General features: G+C 41.8%; 1 protein-coding gene and 1 long non-coding RNA gene across 2 annotated transcripts; one reads left to right on the top strand and one right to left on the bottom strand.

Annotated features, from left to right (window-relative positions):
- Positions 1-6,373: 6,373 nt before the first annotated feature.
- LOC142107578 (ATP-sensitive inward rectifier potassium channel 11-like) lies at positions 6,374-11,209 on the bottom strand. Its single transcript, XM_075191081.1, has 2 exons — positions 11,060-11,209; positions 6,374-8,304 (listed from the first exon to the last, which is right to left on the bottom strand). The coding sequence occupies exon 2, from the start codon at positions 8,253-8,255 to the stop codon at positions 7,062-7,064; it is 1,194 nt and encodes a 397-aa protein (XP_075047182.1). The 5' UTR covers positions 8,256-8,304; positions 11,060-11,209; the 3' UTR covers positions 6,374-7,061.
- Positions 11,210-22,805: 11,596 nt separating this feature from the next.
- On the top strand, positions 22,806-25,492 carry LOC142106902 (uncharacterized). Its single transcript, XR_012679809.1, has 3 exons — positions 22,806-23,152; positions 24,777-24,946; positions 25,411-25,492. It is a non-coding gene; the product is annotated as an uncharacterized LOC142106902 (long non-coding RNA).
- The last annotated feature ends 425 nt before the right edge of the window (positions 25,493-25,917 follow it).

Genomic DNA, 25,917 nt, shown 5'->3' with positions numbered 1-25,917 from the left:
ACCATGGGACTGTCCTGGGAAATTCGAGATGATTGGCAAGTAAGGTAATAAGTGCAAGGACACACTGAAACAAAATTATGTAAGAAAATCACACTTATACCAGTTTAGTGTCAACATGCATATTAGTGTATATCAGACTACCTAGGTCTGAGTGTCCTCCTTATCACCATTTATTTATATAGCGCCACTAATTCTGCAGCGCTGTACAGAGAACTTACTCACATCAGTCCCTGCCCCATTGGGGCTTACAGTCTAAATTCCCTAACACACACACACTAGGGTCAATTTTGATAGCAGCCAATTAACCTACCAGTATGTTTTTTGGAGTGTGGGAGGAAACCGGAGCATCTGGAGGAAACCCACGCAAACACAGGGAGAACATACAAACTCCTCACAGATAAGGCCATGTTTGGGAATTGAACTCATGACCCCAGTGCTGTTAGGCAGAAGTGCTAACCACTAAGCCACCATGCTGCCCTATATGCTACGGCCTTAAGATTGCCTGCAGTAGGGAAAATCCAAAACATTTATCATAAGGAGGACACGATGATCTGGCCAAACTGATAGTCATCAATATGCCTTTTTACTCTCAACTGATGTGAGTGGGATTTTGTTATATGAATAACAGTGTTAACATACTCTTTAACTGTGGCTTGGCGGCAAAATCCACCCCAGAGACCCTATGGGGGCTATTGTTCAAGTTTAAATCTAAGCCTATGCAAATTTAGGTATTGGGGCTGTTTAAGAGAAGCCTAATGCAGGAGATGTCAGAGATATATCCTGCATTAAGCAAAATAACGTGTCATGGCAACCTCTTATCGCATGCGCTGTCCCGACATGACTGTAATGGGCAATGACTTAGTTAAGTCCTCTGTTGTCAATGCGAACAGTGGCGATAACAGATAGTACTTAACAGGGCAAACATTTGGAAATTGTTAAATAGACCCCTAAAAGAGAAGAAACTATATTGGGCCTGATTCATTAAGGCAGACAAAATGTATTGTGCGATTTTTATTTTTAAAAAAACCCCAAAACATTAGTAAATTGGACATACACATGTCCGTATTCATCTAGAAGCGCATCTCTTGTTGTATGCGGGTCTAGGTACGCTCTGCATATGAGGCACTTGCCGTGTTGAGACAGACAAATACACTGCAGGCAGGGCCGGTGCTAGGGTCCACGGCGCCCTAGGCATTTTTAAAAAATCGCCGCCCCCCCCCTCCCCCCCCCCCACAAAAATCGCCTCCCTCCTCCCACCTCCCTCCTCTCCTTACCTTGTCTCACCACCGCCGCCTCTGTGCCCCGTCTCCTCCCCTCCACTCACTGACACTAGTAAGTGGAGGGGAGGAGACGGAGCAGAGAGGCGGCGGTGGTGACAAAATAGCCTCTTCCCCCCTCCCCGTCTATCTGAATGCTGTGCGGAGGCCGTGACAGGTATGGTCAGCGGTCGCCGCACAGTTTTAAAGTCTTTTATTATTCTGTGGCGCCCTCCAGAGCCCGGCGCCCTAGGCAAGTGCCTAACCTTGCCTAATGGGAGCGCCGGGCCTGGCTGCAGGATACGTACAATATATATGTGTAATATATACAGACAAAAAAATAGTATTCAATTATTGTCATCTGTTAAATAATATAGTTATGTATAGAGATGTTCACTGACCCCCGTGTTTTAGTTTTGGATCTGAATTAACTTTGTGTTTTGATTTTGGCAAAATACCGCCCTCGCGTGTTTTGGTTTTGGATCCTGACTTTTTTTTTCTAAAATCCCTATTTTTTTTTGCTAAAATCACATAATTTGGCTCTTTTTTTATCCCTACATTATTAACCTCAATAACATTCATTTTCAATAATTTCCAGTAAATTTTTGTCAAGTGACAAGAACACTGCTACCCCTCCTGTTTCTGTATGAGCAATGGCACTGAGCAATGTCACTGGAGACTGGAGAGTGACAAGAACACTGCTACCCCTCCTGTTTCTGTGTGAGCAATGGCACTGAGCAATGTCACTGGAGACTGGAGAGTGACAAGAACACTGCTACCCCTCCTGTTTCTGTGTGAGCAATGTCACTGGAGACTGGAGAGTGACAAGAACACTGCTACCCCTGTTTCTGTGTGAGCAATGGCACTGAGCAATGTCACTGGAGACTGGAGAGTGACAAGAACACTGCTACCCCTAATGTTTCTGTATGAGCAATGTCACTGGAGACTGGAGAGTGACAAGAACACTGCTACCCCTGTTTGTGTGAGCGATGGCACTGAGCAATGTCACCGGAGACTGGAGAGTGACAAGAACACTGCTACCCCTGTTTGTGTGAGCGATGGCACTGAGCAATGTCACTGGAGAGTGACAAGAACACTGCTACCCCTAATGTTTCTGTATGAGCAATGGCACTGAGCAATGTCACTGGAGACTGGAGAGTGACAAGAACACTGCTACCCCTGTTTCTGTATGAGCAATGGCACTGAGCAATGTCACCGGAGACTGGGGAGTGACAAGAACACTGCTGCCCCTGTTTCTGTGTGAGCAATGGCACTGAGCAATGTCACTGGAGACTGGAGAGTGACAAGAACACTGCTACCCCTAATGTTTCTGTATGAGCAATGTCACTGGAGACTGGAGAGTGACAAGAACACTGCTACCCCTGTTTGTGTGAGCGATGGCACTGAGCAATGTCACCGGAGACTGGAGAGTGACAAGAACACTGCTACCCCTGTTTGTGTGAGCGATGGCACTGAGCAATGTCACTGGAGAGTGACAAGAACACTGCTACCCCTAATGTTTCTGTATGAGCAATGGCACTGAGCAATGTCACTGGAGACTGGAGAGTGACAAGAACACTGCTACCCCTAATGTTTCTGTATGAGCAATGGCACTGAGCAATGTCACCGGAGACTGGGGAGTGACAAGAACACTGCTGCCCCTGTTTCTGTGTGAGCAATGGCACTGGATCTCCTGGGGAGGGAGGTACTTATGGAATACAAGACCTGCGAGATCCAACAACGCAATGATGACGTTTTGCCTCGATTCAGATCCGAAAGTAACGAGCCTACTCCTGAGCCCACTCGGATCCCCTAAGTTAGCGTGGGCTCGGTTTTCAGAAAACCGAGCCTGAGCATCTCTAGTTATGTATGAAAAAAACATTTAAATTAAAAGTTTTTTTTTTCCATTATTAGTATATTTACTTTTCAAGCTCACGATAATTAGTTGTGAAACAAAAGACAGCCTCAGAGGTACGGTACCTGTTGGATCTCGTTAACGCCAAGCTCCAGGTAATTCATTTTCTAGGGCTCATTTTAATTTAGAATGTCTCACCCAAAACTTAGTTTGTAGTTTTGGATAGAATTATTCTTTAAAAGGACTCTTCTTCCTTCATCAAAAGCAGATGCCTAATTAGTCTAACATGAAATCATTAGCATAGTGTAATAGCATAAACCAGATTAACATCCTGCTGCTTGGAATTATGCAGTAACTTTCAGCAACCAATCAGATATTTGCTCTCAGTGTCTGGTTTTCACTACATCCATAAAAGATAATGGTTGCTATGGGTTACTCATATATCCCTGTATATTACATACTATTAAATATAAGGACTCTTTAGGCCATGCCCCAGTCTGCCCAGATCTGACAATCCATTCCTACGCCCCCAAAATATCTCTAGTCACCCCAAATCATTAGACCCTAAGGGGTAGATTCATCAAACCTTCTAAAAAGTAAAAGTGGAGGTGTTGCCCATAGCAACCAATCAGATTCTAGCTATCATTTATCCAATACAGTCTAGAAATTGGTTGCTATGGACAACATCTCCACTTCTTCTTTTTACAATGTTTGATAAATCTACCCCTAAGAGGAGCCCAACTCCAGTCATCAAGTCCACTACCAATCCAGGCTTCAAGGATATCCATGCATGAGCACAGGTGGCTGAATCAAAATGACTAAGGCACTAATGAAATCACTTGGATTCAAGCATTGATATCCTTTAAACCTGGACTGCTGAGTGATCGAAATGCTGTCTCTTGTTGAGGGGGTTTGGGCTACTGTACATTTGCCCCTCTGTAAATAACCCCCCATGCAGTACAATAAGTATGACTCAGGTTGTGCAGTGCATTGTTCTAACACGGGTGATTTTATTTGGTCACTGGAAACATGGCCGCAGTGTATGATCGCCATGTTACTGTTTATATATAACTCTGTATAAATAGTCTCACCCTAAGCATGAGCGTAGCAGAGTATTAAGGCATGACAGCTGACAGAGCGCATGAGGTAGTTCCAGACAGACCAGGACTTTGAACTTGCTTTTCCAAACGATAAAACATTTGTGTAGAAAATGAGGTGGAAACAATAGAACAGTTATGATGCGTAATAAAAGATTAATGTCTATGAATAGAACACAGAGGAGGCTCGTTCCTAACATCGCACAAAGGTGCAAATCTGCACTAAAACCATAGCAACCAATCAGATGTTCACTTTCACTGTTTAACTAGTTCTAGACAGATAAAAAAAAGCTAGTTGCTGATTGGTTGCTATGGTTTTGGATTTTCACCTTTGAGCAATGAAAATAATCCTTGGCGACTCTAAAACAAGTCCTGTGCTTTGGTGAACCTCTAAGTGCATGTTTTCTGGAGCACTTGATTCGAGCAGAGATCATTATGTCAGGCTAAGCAACTTGTACCTCACCAACTCTTGTGTCGTGGTAGAGAACGCTAGAATGCTGGTACTTGTAGTTCCATAATAACAGGAGAGCTATCAGTTACTTATGGCTGAGAGATATATATATATATATATATATATATATATTTATTCATATATTTATTTAGTGGCTTATTGAATAAACACTAAACAAAGTCTACAAAGGGGTTTGTATAGGGTGTATCTATGCATAGTAGCGGAGGAAGGGTTTGAATTGTGTGTTTTGTTCGGTGATGATTAAAGTTGTACATACTTATTCATTTAAAGGCTCTGCATGTTTGTGGAGAGATTGTGTATTTTGTGGTGAAGCAGTTACGTAGAACGAAAATGTTTGCAAAGGACATAGAAAAAAATGTGGAAAGCAAAGCTGATCACTTTACAACAAATTCCAATATTGGTGTTCTTCAGGGGTTAACTGTGCAAAACAGGTTTTGTCTGCAAATATAACCCCTATCCTATCTATAAATGTTTTCCACACACCATCTTTAGTAGACTAACCCGTCACTGAAGCTCTTGCCAACTTCGGTGGGCTGAAGTGGGCTTAAGTGGGCTGCCCCCCCCTCTGTACTACCTCCTGCCTCTAATATTCGCACTACTCAGTTTAACGTTGATGAGATGTCAGGAATCTAATGTAGCAGAGGGGACCAGCCATAGGCAGAGGACTTTGGCCCACCGGAGATGGTAGGAGCAGCAGGATAGAACACTTTTACAGATAGGATCGTGATTATATTTGCAACATAAACCCTTCCAGGCTATTTTGCATATTTATATCTTAAAGAAAAATTGGAAGTTTATTACGTTTGTCCCCAATTGTAAAGCGCTACGGAATATGTTGGCGCTATATAAATAAATGATGATGATGATGATGATGAAGTGAGGTTAGCTGTCAAAATGCCCCGGCAGCCTACACAAAGTGCATGCAGTCATTTTGTGAGCTTCGTCAATATTCATGAGAATGCAATGTAATAATTCACTGGAAATGAGGCACAAAGTAAATTGAAAACACAGGTTCGTAGAAAATTGACGTCACCGGATCTTAGTAAATTGACGTCACTGGATCTTAATAAATTGACGTCACCGGATCTTAATAAATTGACGTCACTGGTTCTTAGTAAATTGACAACACAGGATCTTAGTAAATTGACGTCACTGGATCTTAGTAAGTTGACGTCACTGGATCTTAGTAAACTGACGTCACTGGATCTTAGTAAATTGACAACACAGGATCTTAGTAAACTGACGTCACTGGATCTTAGTAAGTTGACGTCACTGGATCTTAGTAAACTGACGTCACTGGATCTTAGTAAACTGACGTCACAGGATCTTAGTAAATTGACGTCACTGGATCTTAATAAATTGATGTACCACCGGATCTTAGTAAATTGACGTCACTGGATCTTAGTAAATTGATGTACCACCGGATCTTAGTAAATTGACGTCACAGGTTCTTAGTTAACTGACATCACTGGTTGCTACAGGTTGCATTATAAAGAATAATGTTCCAGCCCATAAAATGGCAGCTCCTACTGTGTTTTGGAAAATGGAACACTTACAACATACCATGTCAAAGGACAAGCATCGACCTTCAAAAAAAAAAAAAAAGTCAATGTCAAGTTGTGTTTTTTGTTGGTAAGCTGCAAAGGAAAATCCCTGTAACTTAACCTACAAACAAACTCTTGACAAGTTGTAATAAAAAAATCAAAATGTACTTTGTTACATTACTTTCAATGTTAGAGCAGCTCTGAGAAATGAATGTGCAAGTTACTCGTTACACTGTGCCGTATTTATGTGAACATCCATTCCACTTCCCCAGCATATGTCTGGGATCAATAAGTTAATCGCTGTTAGCATAAATCTATGTTACTGTATCTATTTTTTACCCCTTTTATCTATTTAAAAGTCACCTTTTAATTGACTGTTGGAGCAAACCATTTCAAGTGGGGGTGTATATATAAGGTGGTATGCCTTACCGCCACATTTCCTACTGCTTCGTTATAATATATATATTACAAGTGTGGCGTTTTAACGTTAGTTTTACTGTTTTTGTATTTAATTCCACTTTAAGTGGTTAGAATGAGCAATTTCTGAGGCTTGGAGATTGGCACATTAAAATAGTCTGTACAGGGTAAGCACAACTAGATATTACACACAGTGGTAGCAGCTGTTCTATAGACAGAACCAATGTTCACAGCTCAGTGATGTCACTGGCATCTAGTCTACTGATAGGCTGCAAACACATGGATTTTGGTCAAGCATAAAAATGGCTGCGTGTGGGCAACAGGTAGGCATTATTTGCACAAATGTATCCCTTATATTGATGCTTTACATTCAGTGAGATGAATATAAATGTAATTAGCTCAGCAGTCAAAATACAAACATTAAGAATCAGATAAAGAATCACTGGATAGTATTTCTGTAGCTATTTTCTTATCCAACACAGAGGCCTCCTGGTGTCCTCCTTTCCTCTTCTTCAGCATTCTAGAATGCTGACCACTTCTAGAGAGTGCACTATATCTGCCTTCCATCAGGTCTTTGGCACTGCATAGAGGTCCGTGCACTTTGACTGTCTTTCCAAATTTGGAGTAGTCGACGGAGTACCTGCCTTCCTCTTCTGTCACAATGGGGACGAAACGATGGCCCCAAAGGATTTCCTCCGACAAATAGGATGTTCTTGCCTGGGTAGTTATACCCGTCGTCTCTACTACTCCTTCCAGAATGGCCACCACTTCCAGATCTTGGTTGCAAAGGTCATAAGCAGAGAAAGTATAAAGAGGGCTTTTCTCGTTAATTGTGTGGCTTATAATAAGAGGTGACACCAAGAAAATGGAATCTGTTCCCACAGGGTTCTCTACTTGGATGTCTATCTGGGAGATTGGGACGACTTCACCTTCGTCCGTTGTGGTTTTCTTGACTATCTGGATCTTGATTGATGCGCTGATGATCATACTCTTCCGTAGGTCGCCCACCCGGAACATAAAGTGATAACGGCCATCCCGGCAAGAGATGACGGCGTGCTTACTAAAGATTAGAGTCTCGGCCCTGCGGTTGGCTTGGGCAGTCTTCATAAAAATGCATCCCAACATGACAGCGTTGATGATTAAACCAGATATGTTCTGGATGATGAGAATGGTGATGGCCAGAGGGCACTGTTCCGTAACCATACGGCCTCCAAAGCCAATGGTGACCTGGACTTCAATGGAGAAGAGGAACGCAGATGTGAAAGACTGAATGTTAGTGACACAAGGCGTGACGGAGCCGCGTTTGGTGTCAAGGTCTCCATGGGCAAAGGCGATGAGCCACCAAGCCATAGCAAAGAGCATCCAACTGCAGATGAATGTCATTGTGAAGATGAGCAAGCTGTGCTGCCACTTGAGGTCCACCATGGTGGTGAAGATATCTTGGAGGAAACGTCCTTGCTCTCGAATATTCTTATGAGCCACATTGCAGGCTCCATTTTTGGTCACAAATCGCGCTTTTCTGGTCTTGGCCCTGTATTGGGCATGTGCCGCTTTGTCTTCTGCAACGCGAGTTATCAAGTATTCTTCATGGATCAGCCCTTTCCGGGCAAGCATGTTTATGTAATGTAAGAGACCGTATCGTTTTACGCACAACTGACACTATCTGTGGGGGCAAAAAAAAAGTTTAATTATATTTCAAGAACTTCACAGGTGTACAACAATACACATAGGGATATTTACTAACATTGATAAAAGGTGCACATTACCCTAGGCCTGAGTCATTGAGGAGAGCAAAGCATAAAAAGGAGTAACTTTGCACCTGGGCAAAACCATGTTGCATTGAAGGGGGAGGTACATTTAAAATTTGGGGACAGATTTTTAGTTGGGAAAAAACATGTCCTAGATCAACTTTAAATTTCAGTGTAAAACTAAAGCTATGAAGTATTTGTGTGCTACATGAAAAAACAGACAGTATTTAACTTATGAGAAAAATAATAAACTAATTTGCACCCCTTGCATTGTAACATGGTTTGTCCCGGAGAACATTTGCTCTTTTTTTTTTCCTTAATGACTCAGGCCCTAGGTATCTACTTTTGTTGCCTAGTTTGCACTTAACAGATAAAAGAGAAATGCTGATTGCTCAATGTGAGTTATTGCACATTGTGGGCCTGATTCATTAAGGAACGTAAGTCCATTTACGTGGCGCATTTCGCGTCTTTTTACTCTGTGCATGCGCAAAATAGAAACATACGTCAAAGAACGCAATTCATGTTTGCATGTAAATTACACTTATTGCAGCCTACGTTTTAAAGGGTGGAATGGGGAGGGACAGGGGATTATGTGCATAGTTCACGTACTGTAAAGGGGTGCCAAGCTTGAGCACATGCAGCAGTATCTGATTCAAGCTTTGGGCGTCTTTCAGGTAAGTGTTTTTGTGTCGTATCACTTGCACCAGCTACAGGTCTGGAGTAAGTGACGATTGATAGTGATGACGGTCGCATATGCAGCTAGAACATGTGTTTGCAATTAAGAACAACTGTATAAATGCATTTTATGTACATTAAACATTAATAACCTTTTGATAAATGCATTTCATTGGGGGAGGCGGTAGGAAAAAAAAAACTTTTTTTATTTTATGTTTTTTCATTAATGACTATGGGCCTGATTCAGTAAGGAACTTAGGCAAGAAATTTCTTACTTATGTCTCCTGGACAAAACCATGTTACAATCCAAGGGGTCAAAATTAGTTTTCTATTTTGCACATAAGTTAAACACTGGCTGTTTTTTCATCTAGCACACAAATACTTGATACCTTATTTGTACACTGAACTTTGAAGTTGATTAGGACATGCCCCACCCCAACTATAAATCTCTCCCCACATTTTAAATTTACCTCCCCCTCCAATGCAACATGGTTTTGTCCAAGTGCAAATTTACTCCTTTTTTTTTTGCTTTCCTTAATGAATCAGGCCTTGTATTTTTGAGCAGTGTTTATAAATACCACTCATAGGTGGCAATATACCAAGTGATTCCCTGAAGCAGACAAGGAAGAGCAGATATCTTCATGTTTTGAAAATCACACATATATTTGTTTTATTTAGTTGGATTAATAAAAGCAAAAATCGAATTAAATTGCTACCTGTTGACAACATAAAACAAAGTTTGTCCTCTTTATTTTTTCGACATTTGCCCTATATTGGAAAATCATTCAAAAATCTGAAATATTTTTAATTATTTCATATATTCCAAATTATTATTATATAAAAAGTATGTGCAATATGCTAATCATCTAAAACAATATATCTTTTTTCACTGCTAAAAACATATTTAAATATACATTTTCTTTGTTCTGAAGATAACACAATTATATCCTATATAACATAAAGCATTTTTAATAAAATAACTTACAATAAAGAGGGCAAATATGAGTCATTAGCTACGGAGCAAAAATACTTAAAGGACCACTTAACCCCCAAATGTAAATGTTCAGAAATCAACCATGAATGCAAAAATTCAATGTACAGTGTTAACCTCACATCCACTGCAGATCTGTTACAAAGTAAAAGAAAAAAATGACCTTATGACATAAATTCAAAAAACTTGTCACATAATTAGGACAGTGTACTGATAGGATCTCATACAAAGATACCATCATACCAGTTAATGTGACATCACTGGTCATGTGATGTGTATGAACCTACAAATCCACAGCCACTTCTGCCAGGATGTCACTCAAACTCTGCCTGCTTAATTAGAGAAGCACCTCCCTGCAAACATATTGCTTAGGACTGCCAGAGAGTCTGATGGGCTTATGTAATTAAGAATAAGCACTCCAGTTATTTCATGTATGTTATTCAGCTCAATAACACAAATCCTTTGGTATATATCACCATTTATTTATATAGAGCCACTAATTCCGCAGCACTGTACAGAGAACTCGCTGACATCAGTCCTCTAAATGGATGCATTTACTGGCTATTTAAAGCTATAATACAATTCAAAGACAAACAGGCATTATTCTGCAAAGGGGATACAAGCTGCCTGTTCTTTTTGTATCAGTACAGACTAGTGTCAGATATCACTGAGAAGCATGAACAGGTGTCTGTCAATGCCAGTTAGATAGTCAGCGCAGATCATGTTTTGCATTCAGCACTAAGCTGATCTGTCTGCTTTCAGCACCAGAGACAGATCCACTGAAGGGTTAAAGATGCTGTTTGACATTTGCACCACAAGCCCTGCTATTAATCTGCCCCCTTTATATCTTTGTATATTCTACTTCTCCACTGACCAGCTGGGGTACAGTCACACTGGGCCTCTTCATTGCAATCAATTATTAACTGAGATGTAAGACAGGACAGAGGTGATGCGGTGCAGATAAGGGGCTAGAGAAATCCCACTTCTGCCTGAGATTCACTTACCTCGTCATCTAATGAAATCATGCAGGCACACAGCGGACATTTGTGCTTTGAAAGCTTCTCCCCTTCTCCTAAGGGAGAATGGTACAGTCTGTGCTTTTCAATTTGCAGCTGGGCGCAGGATGCTCTTAATGCAATAGGCTCCCTGTGCTTTCTGTGGTTGTACAGTCTGATTGGCTAGATGCTAGGTTGTTCTAATATGACACTTGATATCATATGACAGCAAGGCATTAGTACAGGTCAGGTGCTATATGCCCCCCCCCCCTCCCCCTATCTGACACTACTTACCACACTGCCTATACAGTCTCTCAACACAAATATATATAATTACTGCACTATACATGAATCATCACCATTGCAACTCAATATAATTATATATTTCTCTGACAGCTGTTACTAGATAAACTGCAATTGTTAATAAAAAGCAAGGACTTTGTATTATTATTCTGCTGCTAAAAGTACACCATTATTATTATATATGTAATATTTCACCCAGCACTGTGAGCAGGCAGTGTCACCTTGGGCTTACATTGTGAAAATACATTTTTATTTTATATTTCAAAGACAAGAATAACTATTGGGCTTGTCTTATGTGTTAAAAAACGAAGATGGAAAATAATACGACCAAATTATTTCGGGATCTTTTTGCACCTTAACGTGGATAGGTGAGCAGATAATAATGTCTGGTTTTATTCAGTAGGTTTGTCAAATGTCAGTTAATTTACTCAGAGTAAACTAATAAGTCAAATTTTCTCATATTAGTAAGAGAAATGTGTAAAAATGACATTGCCATGCGTGGGTTTCCTCCGGGTGCTCCGGTTTCCTCCCACACTCCAAAAACATACTGGTAGGTTAATTGCCCGCTAACAAATTGACCCTAGTCTGTGTGTCTGTCTCTGTGTGTGTGTGTGTGTTAGGAAATTTAGACTGTAAGCCCCAATGGGGCAGGGACTGATGTGAGTTCTCTGTACAGCGCTGCGGAATTAGTGGCGCTATATAAATAAATGATAATAATAATATAATAGTAATACTAATTTTCAGATTGCGTAGGTCTATAAACCCTTTATTTAATATTCCTTCATGTTGCAGATGCTGCTTCTACTTTCAATTGCAGACATACTTTGTAACAGTCCTCCACGTGTGTTGTCACCGACTTACAGATATAGATCCAACAGGACAACCAGTTCCAAGCGTTTGATTGGCCACCTTTATTGCACTTGTCCGTTCAGAACTCTAGAGGTAATTTACATTTATAAGAGCTCATTTACAGATGCTGATTCCTATTGTGTATTATAACCACTAACAGTTTATCTTACAAAAATTAACCTAAATACGGAATCTTCCTACTAATTACTTATCTTTCTATTGTTGCTGTCAGCCAAGAGACAAAGGTAGCTATACTAAGAATTTAATTATATAATATGCTGTATACAATGATTAGCAACAAAAATGTATGTTTATGATAACACAAACATAATGTTTACACATGCCCTAATCAGTATTGTGCTGAGTAGCTGAACACTAAGGGGCATATTCAAATGTTTATTTTCAGCGCCGCGGAAAAACTATTACCGTTAATATGGTGATAGATAGCTGGATTTCAGCTCGCGGCTCAGCTCTCTGCGAGCTGAAATCCAGTGAGTAAATTACCGTATTAACGGTTTTTCCGCGCACGATTACCGTTCCGCGGACCGCTAGATTCTCAGTGTTTCCGCCGAGAATTGAATATGCCCCTAAGAGACTCACAGACGTGATTAGTGCTGCAATATTACAGGAAACTAGCAGTCATGTCACCTGAGTCTTAAGAGTCTACTGTATTTATGAAGCCTTAAACCATGCGGAAACTGCTTTTTCAGCATGGTTTAGGCATTAGGCATGTTAATTTAATAAAAGTCCAACGCGGGAGATATCAGAGAGGTCTCCTGCATTAGGCAAATTACTGTATTAAACCGCAGTCCCCAAAATACTCAATGGTGACAGTGTTCTAGGCAATTTTACCAAGCTCCGAAAAGCTTAGCCTGACTCCGACGGCTGACGCCAAACGGCATCTGAGTATGAATGACCCTAGGTCAGCAATGTGCAGAAAAGACTCTGGGTCAGAACCCGGAGTTCTTCATTGGAAAAAAGTCTTTGACGGGACGGCCTCCTATCGGATACGCTGTCTCGGGATGACTTCAGTAGTAAATTGCACCGAAAAGTCATCGTTGAGATCACAGATGACACTCTACAGGGCAAAAGGCCGGTAATTATTAAATAGACCCCTAAATCCATAAAACAAGTACAAACATTAAACAAACTAAAACAAAAGGTATAGAGGTCACTGTATAAAAAGACAATCTCTAGGATTGTCATGGAGACAGCAATGAGACATTATTTCATAACTATATTGTATTGCATAGAAGTTCCAATTATTCTACAAAGAAACAAAACCAATGGCCAAACAAACAAATCAAATAAATACTAGTTATTACATTCAATTCAACACACTGTTTTCTGCCAGTCAGTTAACTAATATATATGTGGTTAAGAATGGCTACTGGTCAAACAGGACACATGGATGTGATCATTGCATCTTTACAGATGTCACTTCGCTCTCCACATATTTTGTCTGAGCCAATATCCATATGGGAGGTTTGGCCAATATTCTGGCTGTACTGACAGATATTGGTCTATAGACACTGTGCAATATTGCCAAATAAGCACACATATACATACACAAAGAAACATGGAATTTGACGGCAGATAAGAACCACTTGGCCCATCTAGTCTGCCCATTTTTTAACCTAGGGTAACCTCAAACCCTATTTGATCCTTAGTTCTTTGTAAGGATAGCCTTATGTCTACCCCAAGTATGTTTAAATTGATCTACTGTATTAGCCCCTACCACCTCTGATGGGAGGCTATTCCACTTATCCACTACCCTTTCTGTGAAGTAGTTTTTCCTCACATTTCCTCTGAACCTACTTCCCCCCAGTGTCAGCACATGTCCTCGTGTTCTAATACTTCTCTTCCCTCCAGTGTCAGTGCATGTCCTCGTGTTCTAATACTTCTCTTCCCCCCAGTGTCAGTACATGTCCTCGTGTTCTAATACTTCTCTTCCCCTCAGTGTCAGTACATGTCCTCGTGTTCTAATACTTCTCTTCCCCCCAGTGTCAGTGCATGTCCTCGTGTTCTAATACTTCTCTTCCCCCCAGTGTCAGTGCATGTCCTCGTGTTCTAGTACTTCTCTTCCCCCCAGTGTCAGTACATGTCCTCGTGTTCTAATACTTCTCTTCCCCCAGTGTCAGTGCATGTCCTCGTGTTCTAATACTTCTCTTCCCCCCAGTGTCAGTGCATGTCCTCGTGTTCTAATACTTCTCTTCCCCCCACTGTCAGTGCATGTCCTCGTGTTCTAATACTTCTCTTCCCCCCAGTGTCAGTGCATGTCCTCGTGTTCTAATACTTCTCTTCCCCCCAGTGTCAGTACATGTCCTCGTGTTCTAATACTTCTCTTCCCCCCAGTGTCAGTACATGTCCTCGTGTTCTAATACTTCTCTTCCCCCCACTGTCAGTGCATGTCCTCGTGTTCTAATACTTCTCTTCCCCCCAGTGTCAGTGCATGTCCTCGTGTTCTAATACTTCTCTTCCCCCCAGTGTCAGTACATGTCCTCGTGTTCTAATACTTCTCTTCCCCCCAGTGTCAGTACATGTCCTCGTGTTCTAATACTTCTCTTCCCCCCAGTGTCAGTACATGTCCTCGTGTTCTAATACTTCTCTTCCCCTCAGTGTCAGTACATGTCCTCGTGTTCTAATACTTCTCTTCCCCCCAGTGTCAGTACATGTCCTCGTGTTCTAATACTTCTCTTCCCCTCAGTGTCAGTACATGTCCTCGTGTTCTAATACTTCTCTTCCCCCAGTGTCAGTGCATGTCCTTGTGTTCTAATACTTCTCTTCCCCCCAGTGTCAGTGCATGTCCTCGTGTTCTAATACTTCTCTTCCCCCCAGTGTCAGTACATGTCCTCGTGTTCTAATACTTCTCTTCCCCCCAGTGTCAGTGCATGTCCTCGTGTTCTAATACTTCTCTTCCCCCCCAGTGTCAGTGCATGTCCTCGTGTTCTAATACTTCTCTTCCCCCCAGTGTCAGTGCATGTCCTCGTGTTCTAATACTTCTCTTCCCCCAGTGTCAGTACATGTCCTCGTGTTCTAATACTTCTCTTCCCCCCAGTGTCAGCACATGTCCTCGTGTTCTAATACTTCTCTTCCCCCCAGTGTCAGTGCATGTCCTCGTGTTCTAATACTTCTCTTCCCCCCAGTGTCAGTACATGTCCTCGTGTTCGAACTTCTAATACTTCTCTTCCCCCCAGTGTCAGTGCATGTCCTCGTGTTCTAATACTTCTCTTCCCTCCAGTGTCAGTACATGTCCTCGTGTTCTAATACTTCTCTTCCCCCCAGTGTCAGTGCATGTCCTCGTGTTCTAATACTTCTCTTCCCCCCCAGTGTCAGTGCATGTCCTCGTGTTCTAATACTTCTCTTCCCCCCCAGTGTCAGTGCATGTCCTCGTGTTCTAATACTTCTCTTCCCCCAGTGTCAGTACATGTCCTCGTGTTCTAATACTTCTCTTCCCCCCAGTGTCAGCACATGTCCTCGTGTTCTAATACTTCTCTTCCCCCCAGTGTCAGTGCATGTCCTCGTGTTCTAATACTTCTCTTCCCCCCAGTGTCAGTACATGTCGTGTTCCCTTTCCTCCTCAATAGTTTCCATTATAGTGCCATTAATAGTATATTTAGCCTTTAGGTTTTTGAGACCCAAGTGCATGATTTTTAATTTTTGGGCATTAAACTGTAGTTGCCACTCTCTTAACCATTCCTGTAGTCTACCTAGATCATCCATCATTTATTTTACCCTTCCTGGTGTGTCTACCCTGTTGCATATCTTTGTGTCATCTGCAGTAAGGCATACTTTTCCTTCAATACCATTTACAATGTCACCAATAAAGATAATAAAAAGCACTGGTCCAAGTACTGATCCCTGGGGTACTCCACTGGTAACCTTTCCCTCCTGTGAATGAACTCCATTTACTATATTATTATTATTATTATTATTATTAATAATATTTATTTATAAGGCGCCACAAGGCATCCGCAGCGCCGTACAGAGACAAACAAAATCACAATAAAATGGGAGACATCACAGTACAGTAAACACAGCAACTCAGTACGCTCAATGTACAGCTAGAGAGGGCGGGGAAGGGGGAGGGAGGATCCGCAAACGATGGGGCCCAAGAAGGAGGGCGCGGAAGACAGGGAGACCCCCAGGGGGGAGGAGGGAGCGAGAGTGGACGTGGGGTGGAGGACCCTCGAGGAGGAGGGCTAAGTAGCTGGAGAGCAGAGTTAGAAGTGGTGGAAACAGGAGGAGAGATGGCCCTGCTCAGAGGAGCGTACAATCTACTATAACTCTCTATTTTCTCTCCTGCAACCAAGATCTTATCCATTCAACCATCTTAGAATCCAATCCCAAGCTTTCAAGTTTATTTAATTGTTTGCAATATGGGACATTGCCAAAAGCTTAACTGAAATCCAAGCTACATCTACGGCCCCCGCTTGATCTATTACTTTAGTTGCCCAGTGAAAAAAGTCAATAAGATTTGTTTGACATGATCTCCCCCCGGTAAATCCATGTAGTTCGGAATCCATCAATTTCCCTACTACTGATGTAAGGCTCACTAGTCTGTAGATGCTGCCTCTTCCTTGCTTCCATTTTTGTGCAGTGGGACTACATTTGCTCTTTTCCAATCCTCTGTTATTTCTCCTGTAGCTAGTGACTGGTTGAAACATTCTGCTAAAAGTCTTACCAGCACCCCCTTAAGCTCTTTTAGTATCCCATTGATTTATCCACTTTCAGCTTTGAGAGTTTTGTTAGGGCCTTTCCCTCTGTAAATGTACTTGTATCTACCTCATTTTTATGAGTATACTTGCATCTTAACTGTGGTCCCTTCCGCTCCTTCTGTAGTAAACACTGAGTAAAAATAATTATTAAGTAAATTATGTCAATGTATAAAGGAGACTGCACATTTCATCCTCAAGGAGAAATAACAAGGATTATATTCTTTTTTTATTTATTTTATTTAAACAAGTTTTTATTAACGGTCAACCATATAAAGTAACAGAACTCAGAGACGTTTGCCAATGATATAACAAGAGAATGGAGAGAAAAGAGGAAAAAGAATGGAAAGGAAATTAATAAAGTGAACGAGACAGAGATGGAAAAAAGGGAAAGGGTAGTGTGGCAGAAACCACCATGGAAGCATTAAGGGGAAGAAGGGGTGAGGGAGGGGAAAGGGGAAGGGGATGTGCGGCCTAGTTTAAGGGGGTATGGTATTGAAAATAGGACATCCAGGGTTCCCAAAACTTGTTGAAGGTTTTAGAGGAGTTGCGTATAATACTGGTCATAAATTCCATTCAGTGAATCTGCCAAGTCCTGGCCATCACGGTGGAAGAAGGAGAGACATGCTTTCAGTCTGAGGCAATTGGGCAAGTGGCGGCAGAGTGGATGTGACAAACTAGTTTGTTTTGATGTTTTGTGGCTGAAGGGAATCCAAGGGGTAGAAGGAAGAATTTGGGTTCGAAAGGAGGAGTAATTTGAATTACTGATTCTGTGAGGGACTTGACCTTGCGCCAGAAAGCAGTTAGTTTCGGACAAGACCATCATACAGTCATGGCCAAAAGATTTGAGAATGACACAAGTATTGGTTTTCACAAAGTTTGCTGCTTCAGTGTTTTTAGATCTTTTTGTCAGATGTTGCTATGGTATACTGAAGTAAAATTACAAGCATTTCATGAGGGTCAAAGGCTTTATTGACAATTACATTAAGTTTATGAAGAGTCAATATTTGCAGTGTTGCCCTTCTTCTGAAGACGTCTGTAATTCGCCCTGGCATGCTGTCAATCAACTTTTGGGCCACATACTGACTGATGGCTGCCCATTCTTGCCTAATCAATGCTTGGAGTTTGTCAGAATGTGTGGGTTTTTGTTTGTCCATCCGCCTCTTGAGGATTGACCACAAGTTCTCAATGGGATTAAGGTCCGGAGAGATTCCTGGCCATGGACCCAAAATTTCGATGTTTTGATCCCAGATTCACTTAGTTATCACTTTTGCCTTATGGTAAGGTGCTCCATCATGCTGGAAAAGGCATTGTTCATCACCAAACTGTTCTTGGATGGTTGGGAGACGTTTCTCTTGAAGGATGTTATGGTACCATTATTTATTTAAGGCTGTGTTCTTAGGCAAAATTGTGAGTGAGCCCACTTCCTTCTCTAAGAAGCAACCCCACACGTGAATGGTCTCAGGATGCTTTAGTGTTGGCATTACATAAGACTGATGGTAGCGCTCACCTTTCCTTCTCCGGACAAGCGTTTTTCCAGATGACCCAAACAATCTGAAAGGAGATTCATCAGAGAAAATGACTTTACCCCAGTCCTTAGCAGTCCAATCCCTGTACCTTTTGCAGAATATCAGTCTGTCCCTGATGTTTTTCCTGGAGAGAAGGGGCTTCTTTGCTGGCCTTCTTGACACCAGGCCATCCTCCAAAAGTCTTCGCCTCACTGTGCGTGCAGATGCACTCACACCTGTCTGCTGCCATTCCTGAGCAAGCTCAGCACTGGTGGTGCCCCGATGCCGCAACTGAATCAACTTCAAGAGACGGTTCTGACGCTTGCTGGACATTCTTAGGCACCCTAAAGCTTTCTTCCCAACTATTGAACCTCTCTCCTTGAAGTTCTTGATGATCTGATAAATTGTTGATTTATGTGCAATCTTACTAGGAGCAATATCCTTGCCTGTGAAGCCCTTTTTGTACAAAGCAATAATGATTGCATGTGTTTCCTTGCAGATAACCATGCTTAACAGAGAAAGAACAATGATTTCAAGCACCACATTCCTTTTAAAGCTTCCAGTCTGTTATTCTAACTCAATTAGCATGACAGAGTGATCTCCAGCCTTGTCTTCGTCAATACTCTCACCTGTGTTAATGAGAGAATCACTGACCTGGGGGTAAATGTATTAATGTCCGGATTCTTCAACTCCGGCGTGTTCAGCGTCTTCGGCGATTAAATTTAAAGCGGCGCTGCATTGTAAAGGGAAGTTTCCGGACATTAATATATTTACCCCCTGATGTCAGCTGGTCCTTTTGTGGCATGGCTGAAATGCAGTGGAAATGTTGTTTTTGGGATAAAGTTCATTGTCATGGTAAAGAGGGACTTTGAAATTAATTGCAATTTACCTGATCACTCTTCATGACATTCTGGAGTATATGCAAATTGCCATCATAAAAACTGAGGCAGCAGACTTTGTGAAAAATAATATTTGTGTCATTCTCAAAACTTTTGGCCATGACTGTACATGTAGAAAAGTGCCTGCGCACGAGGAGGAGCAGTAGGAGAGGTCAATTCAGACTAAATAGTGGAAATGAGACCCGGCGTTGATGCCCGATGCAGACACAATTATTCAATGGTGGTGATGGGACGGGAGAGGAGGCGGGGTTTAACGGTAGAATGGAGAAATTGCGAATCTGTAGGCATTGATAGAAGCATTGAATGTATAAGCCAGTTTTCGCTTGTATGTCAGCAAACTGGGGAAATAAGGCACTATGAGTGATGTCATTTAAGAATCAGATCCCTCAGGTCTGCCAGGGGACGGATGAGGAGGACAGCAATCCAGGAGAAAATCATTATTATCATCGTAGATTTGTAAGGCGCCACAATGCTCTGCAACGCCGTTCAGTAGGGAAAACAGTACATACATAAAACAGGAGCATATAAAGTAGACAAAATAAACACGGACATGAAAACAAAGGGTATGGAGGACCCTGCTCATTAGAGAGCTTACATTCTAAAGGGAAGAGGGCACAGCTGAAACAAGAGGAGTGAGTGTGGCTCAGACTGGAGAATGGGAGGGTGCATTAGTGTGAATAGTGTTATCTGGGATAAGGTCACCTCTAAAAAAGAGATGGGTTTTCAAAGAGCATCTAAAGATTTGAAGGCTGTGGGAAAGTCTGACTGGTCTTGGTAGGGCATTCCATAAGTGGGGAGCAGCACGGGAGAAGTCTTGTAGGCTGGAGTAAGAGGTGGTTACCAGAGACAAGGCACAGGTCAGAGGTAGATCTAAGAGGGTGAGAGGGAGAGTATTTTAATATAAGATTTGAGATATGTGCAGAGGTAGTGTTGTTGAGGGCTTTGTAGATAAGGGTGAGTAATTTGAATTTGATTCTGGAGGACACAGGGAGCCAGTGTAGGGATTTGCAAAGTGGTGCAGCAGATGTGGAGCGGTGAGAGAGAAAGATCAGTCTTGCAGCAGCATTTAGGATGGATTGAAGTGTGGATATATGGCTGTCAGGAATGTCAGATAGCAGGAGGTTGCAATAGTCAAGACGGTAGATGATGAACAAATGGATAAGAGTTTTGGAAGCATGTTGAGTAAGAAAAGGTTGTATTCTGGCAATGTTTTTAAGGTGGAGTCAACAGGACTGAGATAGATTCTGTATGTGAGGAATAAAGCAGAAGGTGGAGTCAAGTGTGACACCAAGACAGTGGGCTTGGAAGCCTGAGGAAATTGTGGTGTTATTGACAAAGAGGGAGAGCTGAGGGCAGGTGGTGACTCTGGCAGGAGGGAAGACAATAAGCTCTATTTTGGACATGTTGAGCTTTAGGTAGCGTTGGGACATCCATTTGGAGATAGCAGAAAGACAGTTGGTTACACGAGATAGTATAGAAGGAGAGAGGTCAGGGGAAGAGATATAGATTTTGGTGTGTCATCAGCGTAGACATGGTATTGGAGGCCGAATTAGTGCCCCAAGAGAAGAGGTGTACAATGAAAAAAGTAAGGGGCCAAGAACAGAGCCTTGTGGGACCCCAACAGATAGTGGGAGTGGAGGGGAGGATGTGCCAGAGTAGAAAAGGAGCGGTTCGATAGGTAGGAAGTGAACCAGGAATGAAGTGTGTCACGAACGCCAATGAAGTGAAGGACACTCTCAAAGATGATACCTGGAGCGACCTCCTGTGAAGCATTTTATTACAAGTAATCCGAAATGGCCGTATTGATGTCAGAAAAGGTGGAAGTGTTTGGTAGGATAGAATCATCCAGACGCCAACTAAAGGGGCGTGGATAATGATGTAGGAAATCAACAACATATACTCCCGAGTGGTCAGTCCATGAAAATGGGGTAATTTACAGAGCATCCTATTGACTGAAATATAATACAGAGCATCCTAGTAACCTCCATTCAATATTGAGCCTCCTGGTGACTTATATATAATACAGAGCATCCTAGCGACCTCCATAGAATAGGGCGCCTCCTAACGACTGAAATACAATACAGAGGACATCCTAGTGACCACCATACAATGCAGAGCATCCTAGTGACTGATATACAATACAGAGCATCCTATTGACTGAAATATAATACAGAGCATCCTAGTGACCTCCATACAATACAGAGCATCCTAGTGACTGATGTACAATACAGAGCATCCTATTTACTGAAATATAATACAGAGCATCCTAGTGACCTCCATACAATACAGAGCATCCTAGTGACTGATATACAATACAGAGGGCATAATAGTGACCACCATATGATACAGAGAGTATTATATTGATCACCATACAATACAGAAAGCATTATATTGACAATAGAGAGATCATGCTGACTGATATATATAGCAGAGAGCACCGTAGGTACCGCCATGGAATGCGCTTGCTGGGGCCAACTTATCCTCCTCCTTCCTCTTCTTTCTTCATCATCCTCTTCCTCCTTCATACCCTTACTCCTTCATCATCCATCATCCTCTTTCTCCTTCATACACCTCCTCCTCCATCATCCTCTTCCTCCTCCATCACCCTTCTCTTCATTCTCCTTCATTATCCTCTTCCTCCTTCATACCTCCCCTCCTCCATCATCCTCCTTCATACCCACGGTGGCTTAGTGGTTAGCACTTCTGCCTCACAGCACTGGGGTTCATGAGGTATGTTCTCCTCCGGGTGCTCCTCCCATACTCCAAAAACATACTCATAGTATAATTGGCTGCTATTAAATTGACCTTTCTGTGTGTGTGTCTATATTAGGGAACTTAAGACCGTAAGCTCCAATGGGGCAGGGACTGATGTGAGTTCTCTGTACAGCGCTGCGGAATTAGTGGCGCTATATAAATAGCTGCAGGTAGAAGTTGCACTACTTAGATTGCGCTTTGTTTTACCAGAATATTTGCGGCCTGGAGTCTGTACTTAAATATTTAGTTTCATATTGTAGCAGTTTAAGTATATATTTTCTTTACAAAAGCATGCATGTCCTATATATATATATATATATATATTATATAATAGATATATATAATATGCATAATATATATATATTATATAGAAATATATATATGTATTTGTATATATATAGAATATATACACATATATATATATATATATATATATATTATATATTTATATATACATATTATATATGCATACAATACATATATATATATATATATATATATATATATATATATATATATATATATATATGTATGCCTGTAGTCCAGTTGCTGTGGTACTACAAATCCCACAATGACTCCCAGGCTCAGTCTGGCAGGGAATCACAGATTTGCATATCCACTACAAATCCCAGTATTACATTAGTGCTTTGGTCTGACTCACATCCGCTCTGACGTGTTGCATTCTGGGAAGGAGAGTATGCCCTTTCCCTGTATTCATCGGCTGTCGTTTCGTACCTTGTAAATTAGAACTACATCTCCCGTCATGCATTTCGTTGGCCTGCTCACAGGCTACCTGAGTAGGCCAACGTGCGCTCTGGGAGTTGTAGTACGCGACAGACCGTGATCCCCCCGATGAACGCAGTGACCATTCACGCCACGGAACTACAACTCCCAGCATGCCGCGCAACTGCTAGGACCCGCTGAAGCAGCGGGGGTAAGATGGCGGCCGCTGGAGGGATGGGGAAGAATCTTCTTTTGTTGTAGATCTGGGAAATTAATCTAAATCAGCCATCGCCAACAGAGGCCAGCCCCATCAGAGGCCGATTTTGGAGAGCCAGGCGCCTGCGTGACTCGGTAGGTGCCGGGAGTGAGGGGCTGGGGAGAAGGCCGGGGGCTGGGAGGGGTCCTCCTGCCGGGGGCTGGTGGATGGGGGCACTGGCTGCACTAAAGGGGGTTTGTGGAACTCGGGACCCTCGTATTTATTACACTGGATTGTGTCTTAGTCATGCTAATCTTTGTAACCAATCATCTGCTGCTACTTGCTGGCCTTTGAAGTGGTTCTGGCCTGTGTCTTCCTATATCAGTCATCTCCCTATTCATCTCTGCATACATTATCGTTTATGTGTATTATAAACACTTCACCCTCATGCATATGTCACTAATGTGTACATTAATTATCCCCATTTACTTGTATTCTGCATTAACCATCATTATGTACATGTATCAATCCATACGATATGTGTAATAAATATACATATATGCACACTGTTGGAACTGGGGGTGTATACAGTGATACACCATATTGCTACTTTTCCTACTGCCTTTACTGTCAAACTATTAAATTCCATTCACTTACATTCCCATTACAATTTCTATTCTGCCACTTCTGAATTGCCTCTTTGACCAGTGTGTGTATATGTAAGTATATATATATATATATATATATATATATATATATATATATAATTTGTACTATGGTGATTTAAATTTGATTTGTCTATTTGCAGATATGTCATGTTACTAACCTGTTTTATTTTTATTTTATTATTGCAATATAATAATGTAACTGAACTCTTAACCTACAAAGCTGTTTATTCCAAGTATGATCTGCCTGATCAGATGGGAATGCAATCACCAAAGACAGCGATGACATGGATGTGCAGTGGCTCATTCAAGCTGTCCACACACAGTATCATTTAGATTGGTTAGCTGTGTCAATCTAAGCCAATGGCTAACCTGTGACACTACAGGTGTTGTCAAACTACAAGCCCCAGCATGCTTTGCCAGTAGATAACTAGCTGATAGCTGGCAAGGCATGCTGGGGCTTGTAGTTTGACAACACCTGGAGTGTCACAGGTTAGCCAACACTGATCTAAGCATTGTAATGCCAGCAAGCTTATCTCCTGCAATCACAGTCTTGGCCAATTTGTATGAGGTGCTGAATCCCCTACAAGCAGTAAGATTTGTTGACCGACTGTTGCGGCACTGGAAAAAAAAATAGAACGGTGTAGTTTGGAAACACAAAGTTGACTGAATTGCTCACTGCTGTGGAAACGTGTAAAATATTTTTTGGGGAACACATTGTACAGTCTATTGAGCCAATCCAAACACGCACTTCTCCTGCAGCTCTTGCCATCTTCTAGGTGAGGGGGTCCTCTGTACTTGGTGCTCTCTGGGTCCAGACCCCTCCGCTGCATCACAAATCTGACGTCATTAGGTCTGCACTGAATAAAGTAAATTTATTTCGGTGCCATTCTGCTGATATGTCAGTGCAGACTGGATCTACAGACATAGTCCTTCGTTACTGCATCTTATTCTTCGATTATAATATAATGCCTGTAGTACTTGTGTACGGTAACCGATAGCAACCAGTCAGCCATTATCTGATCGGTTTACTATTGTGCTTACTATATATTTGCACCATGTTGGTAATTGTGTCAGAGTTCCTCCTGCAGTTTTATTTGTTTAATCCTGCTAGACATACTGCTCCAGTTTGCAGTAATGGCAGAAGACCGCCCAAAGCCTAACCCAACCAAGCAGGATGACGATGAGGAGGTACCACCCGACGTAACGCCGACGTCCGAGGATGAATGTGAGGTCTCCCAACGTGAGCCATCAGCGGAGTTGTGCCCAGGACACATCATTTTGGTAATTCTTCCAAAACATTCTAAGCCCTAAATAAGGGGACGTTTATGAAAATAGGAGACGTTTTCAGAAGCAGGTTTGACAAATGTAGGAGCCAGCTGAACGTTTTAGGGAGCCAAGGACAGTGTGTATTTGCATTGCATCAATAGAAATAACTCTTTAAGCATTTAGGTGCCAACATTTATTGTTTAGGCACATTTGCAGCCTGACTCCTGTGACTTGTCCTGCCTGCTATCTGCTATAACAACCTATCTCTTTCTAGCTGTCATTTTTCTAGTGCAACTTAGAAAATAAAAGGAAACGTGAATACCTACGTATAACTTTTTTTAATGGCCCACAACCCTTTTTAGAGTTTTAATCAATGCAACAGCACACTTGGTGCAGCCATTTGTGCTTTTATCTTTTGCCGTTCTTTGTTTCCAATGCATGGGTTATCTGAGTCTGTTGTTTTTATCATTTAATTCTAGAAAGCTTTGCAGCAAGTCATGAGTGAAAGCAAGAAGACACTATACAGCGTTACAGGTATTCTGCTTTGAAGAAATCCCTGTTTTGTTTTTTTTTACAAGTTCTCGCAGAGTGCTAACTTTATCTTATCTATTGAATGTTAGGACCACTATGTTTATTTAAAAATTGTTTTCAAGTTGCTGACTGTACACTGCCGTAATTCAGCCATGCTCTGCTTCATAACACAGGGCACTGATTAGAAAGAGTGAACTGATCTGTTAGCAGCATTCAGTGCATCTTTTATGCAATGTATTTTTATTACTTTGATACGTTATAGCCCAGACCAAACATGGGGAGGATGAGAAAGCAGAAACAAGTGCAGTAACTCCTCATGCACCGGAAGATGTAGTCTGTAATACTAACCCTGTCCTCTAATGAACGGAACTAATTACTGATTAGCTACCCAAATTTTGTTAAACGGGTTTGTGCATCCACTGGAGCAGTAGGGAAGCCGTATAGGAGTGATGGGA

Source organism: Mixophyes fleayi, chromosome 11 (assembly GCF_038048845.1).
Source record: "Mixophyes fleayi isolate aMixFle1 chromosome 11, aMixFle1.hap1, whole genome shotgun sequence".
Taxonomy (NCBI): Eukaryota; Metazoa; Chordata; class Amphibia; order Anura; family Limnodynastidae; genus Mixophyes; species Mixophyes fleayi.
This window is presented reverse-complemented; position numbering and strand designations above follow the sequence as displayed.